Source organism: Lactuca serriola, chromosome 8 (genome assembly GCF_051521515.1).
Source record: "Lactuca serriola cultivar US96UC23 chromosome 8, Lser_US96UC23_V15, whole genome shotgun sequence".
Lineage (NCBI taxonomy): Eukaryota > Viridiplantae > Streptophyta > Magnoliopsida > Asterales > Asteraceae > Lactuca > Lactuca serriola.
Window position 1 is genome coordinate 129,056,015 of NC_136415.1, and position 8,482 is coordinate 129,064,496.

The window sequence follows — 8,482 nt, forward strand, 5'->3', positions numbered from 1 at the left end:
TCATGCAAGCAACCACAAAATTCACACGAAACTCACCTTGTTGGCGGTTAGGTCTTAACCAAAGCTTGTCACGCTACACGCACCCTACATTCCACCAATAATTTTTTTCTAAGGCAACATTCCTAGAAAAACATCCTATGTGTGCTCATTTTGGTTCAACTAGTCAGATGTCTTATTCGACCAAATAACAGTCATTCACTTACGTTAATTACGATGTTCATTATAAAATTTTCAGCTTTAAAATTTTAATATTTAAAGTTCAGGGCAATCAAATCTTTTAAATACATAAACTAAATAAAACCAATAATAGTAAGAGAGGGTTCAGTCAATTTATTAAAAAATGTAGAGACCATCTTGTAAAATTTATTTCCAATCCAAAAGTAGTCGTTTTAAAATAAACTATTGGGTTATCAATACTTCAAGGACCATTTATGTAACTTAAAATTTTGAACCCGTAAACAAATCGTGTACCAGCTAAAAGGAATGTGTCAGCCTTTCCAGTCTCACCACCATATATTTAGAAAAAATATATTTTTATAAAAACATTGTTATACAGTCTTCCATCCAGACCCGCTTTTTACCTTCTTCTTTACCCGAAATTATCTATAATTTTCTGCCATTTCTAAGTGCTAAAAGCTCCGATTTTTGTGACCAATTACCCCAATTAATTCTAAAAAAATAACTATTTCATATCTCCACTTTTTCCAACATACATCCATACTATTATGTAAGAAATTAACCAAAAATTCTGAAAATAACATACTTACTATATCAATATAAAAATTTGGGTTTTCTTCAAATTCATATACTTTATGGCCGAATCAGAAGCTTACTGTTGAACCAAAACATGAAATGCACGACATAAACATACTCAAACAGCCTAATCGAGCTTAAATTAGAGATTATACCTCAATTGCCAAAAAAACTCCGAAAATCCTCAAGAACTTCTAGCTCGTACTTCTCCTTCAATTCTCAGTCGATTTCTAAAATTCTTGTGGGGTTTACACTCGATTTTTCGTACTATTTATAATGCCTAAGTCTAAAACCGATGAAACCCATTCATTTGCTCGTATTTAACTAGCCTAATCAAGGTGACGGTTTTGATCATTAAGCCTCATAATTTGTATATAATTAACCCATTAATTGTGAACTAATCCTCTTTCTTTTAAAATGATATAATCAGATTATATATATTACATATATATTTTTTTACACAAGTTATTACAAACTTCCCCCCTTAGAAAAATTCCGTCCTCGGAATTTTGAACTAATCAAATAAATGAGGGTATTTAGTTATCATATCTCGCTGAGTCTCCCATGTTGCATCAGAACCTTTATGATACTTCCACTGAACTTTCACTAGAGGAATCTCCACGTTCCTTAACTTTCTGACCTTTCGATCTATAATTGCAACAGGTTCTTCTGTATATCGTAGCTTCTCATCAACCTTAATTTCTTGAAGTGGCACTTCCATGGCGGCGTCCGCTAGACACTTCTATAGATTAGAGACATGGAACGTGCTATGAATGCCCTGCATTTCCCTTGGTAACTCCAATCGATATGCTACTTCTCCAACTCGTTCCTTTATTATAAAGGGTCCAACGTAGCGAGGACTTAACTTCCCCCGCTTACCAAAACGAACAACGCCCTTCCATGGGGACACCTTTAACATAACTTTATCACCGACCTGAAACATTATTGGCTTTCTCCGCTTATCTGCATAACTTTTCTGCCGATCCTGAGCAACCTTAATGTTATCCCTAATCACCTGGATTTTGTCGGTAGTTTGCTGAACAAGTTCAGGTCCAGCCAACTGTTTCTCCCCCACCTCATTCCAACATAATGGAGTTCTACATCTCCTGCCATATAGAGCCTCATATGGTGCGACTTTTATACTTGCATGATAGCTATTGTTGTAGGAAAACTCTATTAACGGCAAATGGGTTTCCCACGAACCTCCGAAATCAATAACACAAGACCTTAACATGTCTTCCAAGGTCTGTATTGTCCGTTCACTTTGCCCATCTGTTTGCGGGTGGTATGCCGTGCTCAATTTTACTCGAGTACCCATTTCTCGTTGGAAGCTACCCCAAAATGTCGACGTAAAACGACTATCCCGATCCGAAATAATAGATAATGGAACTCCATGCAGTTTCACTATCTCGTCAACGTATAATTTAGCTAGCCTTTCTAACGGGTACGTCTCCTTAATCGGAAGGAAGTGCGCCGATTTGGTTAATCTATCCACAACTACCCAAATCGCGTCATAACCTTTTGGTGTCCTTGGTAACTTAGTCACAAAGTCCATTGTGATGTGATCCCATTTCCACACTGGAATCTCCATTGACTGTAACTGACCGTATGGCCTTTGGTGTTCAGCCTTCACCTTCAAGCACGTCAAACACCTTTCAACAAAATAGGCTATATCCTTTTTCATACCAGGCCACCAGTAAGATTTTCGTAAGTCTTGATACATCTTGTTTGTTCTCGGCTCGGATTGAGTACTTTGACATGTGCGCTTCCTTGAGAAGTAAGTTTCGCACTTCACCCACTCGTGGTACCCAAACCCTTCCTTGGAAACACTTCAAGCCACGACTATCCTTTTCCAATGATTGTATTACTCCCGCCACCCTTTCACTTTTCCATTTCTCTTCCTTCGAGGCCTCCTCTTGATTCTTTCTCAAATCACCAAGTAAGCTGGTGGTTATGCTAATCTTCATCATTCGAATCTTAGGTGGTTCTCTTCTTTCCTTACGACTTAGTGCATCAGCTACCACATTTGCCTTCCCCGGATGATATAATATCTCACAGTCGTAATCTTTTAATAGTTCCATCCACCGTTGCTGTCTCATGTTCAGATCTTTCTGATCAAACAAGTATTTCAAACTCTTGTGATCAGTGAAGATCTGACACCTTGTCCCATACAAATAGTGTCTCCAAATCTTTAAAGCGAACACTACTGCAGCCAACTCCATATCATGTGTTGGGTATTTACGCTCGTGAACCTTTAACTGTCGTGAGGCATAAGCAATCACCTTACCGCTTTGCATCAAAACACACCCCAAACCTAACTTGGATGCATCACTATAAACAACAAAGCCATCATTGCCTTCTGGTAAAGATAATACTGGTGCACTGCTAAGCTTTTCCTTTAAGACGTTAAAGGCATTATCTTGCTCTGGCTTCCATTCGAACTTCACATTTTTCCTTGTCAAGGTAGTTAGCGGTGCAGCTATGCTCGAGAAGTCTTGTATAAACCGTCTATAGTATCCTGCCAACCCAAGAAAACTTCGTACTTCTAATGGGGTCCTTGGTGGTTCCCACTTTTCAATCGCCTCAATCTTTGCTGGGTCCACCTTGATACCTTGTTCGTTTACAACATGTCCCAAAAACTGGACTTCTCGAAGCCAAAACTCGCACTTCGAAAATTTGGCAAATAATTTTTCTTTCCTCAATAAACTAAGTGTTAGCCGCAGATGTTGCTCATGGTCTGCCTTACTTTTAGAGTATATCAATATGTCATCGATAAAGACGATTACAAACTTGTCTAGGTATGGCTTGCACACCTGGTTCATCAGATCCATGAATGCAGCTGGTGCATTGGTCAAACCAAATGGCATTACTAAAAACTCGTAATGACCATACCTAGTTCGAAAGGCTGTCTTCGACACATCTTCTTCCCTGACCTTCAGCTGGTGATACCCCGACCGTAAATCGATCTTTGAGAAGTAACTTGCCCCTGGAGTTGATCGAATAGGTCATCAATTCTCGGTAATGGATACCGGTTCTTTATAGTCACCTTGTTTAACTCCCTGTAGTCAATGCACATTCGCATTGTCCCATCCTTCTTCTTGACGAATAGTACTGGTGCACCCCACGGTGAGGTACTGGGCCGAATAAAACCCTTGTCGAGCAAATCTTGCAACTGAGCCATCAACTCCTTCATTTCGGTTGGTGCTAACCGATAGGGCGCACGAGCTATCGGTGCTACTCCTGGGGTAAGATCGATTCGAAACTCCACTTGCCTATCCGGTGGCAAGCTAGTTAGGTCATCAGGGAACACATCTTGGAACTCGCGTACAACTGGTATATGTGTTATTTCAGGCTTGTCTTGTTTGGCATCGAGAACATATGCCCAATAACTTTGACACCCTTTCTTTAGATAACGAGTTGCCTTAGTCACTGATATCAAAATAGAGTCCTTAATTCGCCGATCACCGTAAATCTTTACCATTCCTTTTTCTGGCACCCAAACTTGAACAATCCTATTTTCACAATCTATAATCGCTTGGTTTTTCGACAACCAATCCATCCCTATAACAATATCAAAATCACCTAGGGCTATAGGTAATAATTTTAATGGTAGCACACTACCTTCTATTTCGATAGAGCAATCATCATATTCCTCTCTTACTACTACCCAATGCTCGTCAGCAGTTTCAATTTCTAAGGCATGTTCTAGAGTCTTTGCATTTCTACCCAGGTTTTTGCAAAAAGTAGAAGACACAAAAGATCTATTTGCACCAGAATCAAATAACACCCTAGCATGAATTGAGTTTACTAGGAAAGTACCTGTCACCACATCCGGGGTCTCCTGAGCCTCCTGAACCGTCATGCGAAAAGCTCTAGCTTTTGGTCTACCAGTGTCAGCCTTTTTATCCGTCGACCGATTGTCTGTTATCCTGCCTTGATTGTTGTTACCTTTACCCTGGGGACATTCCGACTTAATGTGGTTAGGGGAACCACACCCGTAACATACCCTTCCTGTCTTACATTCTGTGGCTATGTGCCCTGGCTTACCACACTTGTAGCAAACTTTCTGATTCATGTTACACTCCCCCTTATGATAACGGTTACATTTCGGACATTGCTTTACTCCAGAGCTTTGATCAACCTTACGTTCTTGCCCTGAAGTCTTGCCTTTCTTCGAATCATTATTTGTACCCTCCCATTTTCTTTTCCCCAAAGCCTTGTCTTCACCTTGACGATTCTTCTCACGTTCGCGACCTTCTGCAGCATCAACAGCAGACTGGAAAGTACCCGGTTTCTGAATTTGCACAAATTCACGGGTAGCTGTTCTCAATCCCCAAATATAGCGTTCCACCCTTCTTTCTTCCGTAGATACGTAAAATTCGGCAAACCTAGCCTTCTCCGTGAACTTTGTGGTGTACTCCCTCACAGTCATATTCCCCTGCTCCAACCTTAAAAATTCTTCCTCCAACTGTTTAACCGCTGTACGAGGGCAAAACTTTTCTTTAAAAATTCTTAGGAACTCATCCCATGACATATTCTTGGCCGCCTCACGCCCCCTAACCTCCTTCACCATGCCCCACCAATGTATTGCCTCCCCTTTTAGCATTGTCGCAGCATAAATCACCTTGTCCTCATCCGCACACTTGCTAGTATCGAATGTTCCCTCAATCTCCATGATCCATGTTGATGACAAAACGGGATCAATTTCTCCGTTAAAAATGGGTGGCTTGCAGTTCATGAACGTCTTGTAACTACAACCCCGCCGATCGTGGTCGCCATGATGCCTTGTGGGTTGTGCAATACTTGGTTCACGACTCATATTTGGTGTACTGTACTCATAGTCCTCTTCACCTCCACCCAAGTTACCTTCATACTCACCCATTATTGCTTCTCGTGCCTGAGCAATTACATCTGGTAAGGTGTCTCGAATTGCTCGAGCAATCTCATCAGCCAACTCCTCTCTAGTGATCGTGTTTGCCGCACGACCCCTTCCACGACCTCGACCTCGACCGCGGTGGGATCCAGAGCTACCATGGGCCGATTGTACAGGTATCGGTGCTGTAACAGCACCTCGACCTCTTCCTCTACCCCTACCTCTTCCTTGGCCCCGTCCACGACTAGCGTTCGGGTTCAGTGGGGTTTCTGGAACATCTCCTGGTGCTCTAACATAAGCTCCAATTGGGATGCGCTCTTCCTCCGAAGTGACCCTAGTGAACCTCCCAGACCTTCGTGAAGACATATCAACTACATATTTATGTTTATAACACAATAAGTATAACAAACATAAATTTTATTCCAAATTATTAAAACTTCAAAAATAGGCATACGTCTTGTTCACATCAAGTCACTCAAGCCAACAACCAAGAGAAATAATAAAAAAAGACAAATCATTGCACTCCTACTTTCTAATTTTTAAAAATGATGTCATCATATTTCAATATTCTCTTTCCCTCCTTCAAGTACTTCCTTATCTTTTTAGCTTTTCGATCTCCGGGACCACTTTGAATGACCAACACCTCGGCCTGAGGTGGTTCTCTTCCAACCACCTTATCTAGGAATCCGTAAGTCGTGGCCTTGGCTTGTTTTGCCCAAGCCACAAACCCTTCCCACAACTTAGTGATAGTCGGTTTCCTTAGCTCTGACACCTCCTGTTCCAACCTTCGTATCTTGCGTTTACTTTTCATAGCAGCATCAACCCTTATTTGGTTCTCCTGTACGAGCCTTGACCTATGTTCATCTATCTCTTCAATCTTTCTTTTCAAACTGTGAATCTCGAGCTGTGCCTGTGGCATTTCATCTTTATAAAGTCGCTCCCAGTAGGTACCAGGACTAGTTGGCGTGTACTCCACATAAGGCATATGGAACGTTTCGTATCTTTGCTCCGCATGGTACCCCACGTGATTTCCCTCGGATTCCTCCTCGGGGTCTTCTTCGGGCTCCTCCTCAGGATCTTCTTCGGGCTCCACCTCGGATTCCACATCCTCGTCTTCTTCATCCCGTTCAGAGAGGCTGAGTGGGGTCGTTGGTTCCAGATTGCCTTCCGAGTCAGAGAGCTCTAACTCGGCCTTCAACTTCTCGTGGGGAAGTAACCCACTAGTACCCTCAACTGACACCCCACCATCGACGATTGCCTTTCCATGATCCATCGTACCTACAAACGAGACGCATTCCAGATTAGGCGATCTACCGCTCCTCCCGTTTAAGCTTAGGCGTTTAAACAACGACTAATCTGCTTAAACCAGTCTCTGATACCAACTTGTAACGCCCCAAATTTCAAATACCAAAATAACTTAACATAGTCCCAAAACTTCCAAAATTCAAGATTTAAATACTAACGTAATTATTAATAATAATAGCGGAAGCAAATAGAAATTTAATTAAACACTTGGTGCGCTACGTCTTCCTCAAAACTTGTCGCCTTCTTCAAGTCTGAACTTTATCCTTTCCATTCCCGCTGCCGCTTGCTACGTTATTTCCTGGGTTGCGTGCATTTAAAGATTCTAATGGGTAAGCCTAGGTCCTAGTGAGTTCGTGGTTTTCATGCATATTGACGTCAATAAAATAAAAAAATAATGCGACAATTTATCAATATAAATCTTTTCATTTATTTCCACCCTTGATGACACATTAGGGAACTACTGTCAATTCCAGGGAACGAGTCCCTCCGCTGGGCACAACAAATATGCTTACGGCTAGATAAACAGAGCGTAAGCTCTCCGCCGCGTACTAACACCCTGTACGACGACTAATAATAAGACCGTGTAAATACACATGTTCCCTATATGTCACCCACCATTTTCACCATTTTATATGAAATAATTCACAAAATTTCACACAAATATTCATAGCAATAACAACAGTAACGTGTAATCACAAATAATTTAGAATCAACTTTTCATGCAAGCAACCACAAAATTCACACGAAACTCACCTTGTTGGCGGTTAGGTCTTAACCAAAGCTTGTCACGCTACACGCACCCTACATTCCACCAATAATTTTTTTCTAAGGCAACATTCCTAGAAAAACATCCTATGTGTGCTCATTTTGGTTCAACTAGTCAGATGTCTTATTCGACCAAATAACAGTCATTCACTTACGTTAATTACGATGTTCATTATAAAATTTTCAGCTTTAAAATTTTAATATTTAAAGTTCAGGGCAATCAAATCTTTTAAATACATAAACTAAATAAAACCAATAATAGTAAGAGAGGGTTCAGTCAATTTATTAAAAAATGTAGAGACCATCTTGTAAAATTTATTTCCAATCCAAAAGTAGTCGTTTTAAAATAAACTATTAGGTTATCAATACTTCAAGGACCATTTATGTAACTTAAAATTTTGAACCCGTAAACAAATCGTGTACCAGCTAAAAGGAATGTGTCAGCCTTTCCAGTCTCACCACCATATATTTAGAAAAAATATATTTTTATAAAAACATTGTTATACAGTCTTCCATCCAGACCCGCTTTTTACCTTCTTCTTTACCCGAAATTATCTATAATTTTCTGTCATTTCTAAGTGCTAAAAGCTCCGATTTTTGTGACCAATTACCCCAATTAATTCTAAAAAAATAACTATTTCATATCTCCACTTTTTCCAACATACATCCATACTATTATGTAAGAAATTAACCAAAATTCTGAAAATAACATACTTACTATATCAATATAAAAATTTGGGTTTTCTTCAAATTCATATACTTTATGGCCGAATCAGAAGCTTACTG

At 40.3% G+C, this 8,482-nt stretch overlaps 1 protein-coding gene across 1 annotated transcript; it reads right to left on the bottom strand.

Moving 5' to 3' along the window:
• Positions 1–1,495: 1,495 nt before the first annotated feature.
• LOC145067389 (uncharacterized) lies at positions 1,496–5,992 on the bottom strand. Its single transcript, XM_079014541.1, has 4 exons — positions 3,904–5,992; positions 2,888–3,592; positions 2,475–2,770; positions 1,496–2,386 (listed from the first exon to the last, which is right to left on the bottom strand). The coding sequence occupies exons 1-4, from the start codon at positions 5,990–5,992 to the stop codon at positions 1,496–1,498; spliced, it is 3,981 nt and encodes a 1,326-aa protein (XP_078870667.1).
• Between the last annotated feature and the right edge of the window lie 2,490 nt (positions 5,993–8,482).

Excerpts from the sequence above, each read along its gene's own strand:
- LOC145067389 (XM_079014541.1), bottom strand. The coding sequence starts at position 5,992 with ATGTCTTCACGAAGGTCTGGGAGGTTCACTAGGGTCACTTCGGAGGAA. Across the intron at positions 3,593-3,903 it reads GCAAGATTTGCTCGACAAGG|CTGCATTCATGGATCTGATG; the intron begins GTTTTATTCGGC and ends CCAATGCACCAG. Across the intron at positions 2,771-2,887 it reads GATCTTCACTGATCACAAGA|CTGATGCACTAAGTCGTAAG; the intron begins GTTTGAAATACT and ends CAAATGTGGTAG.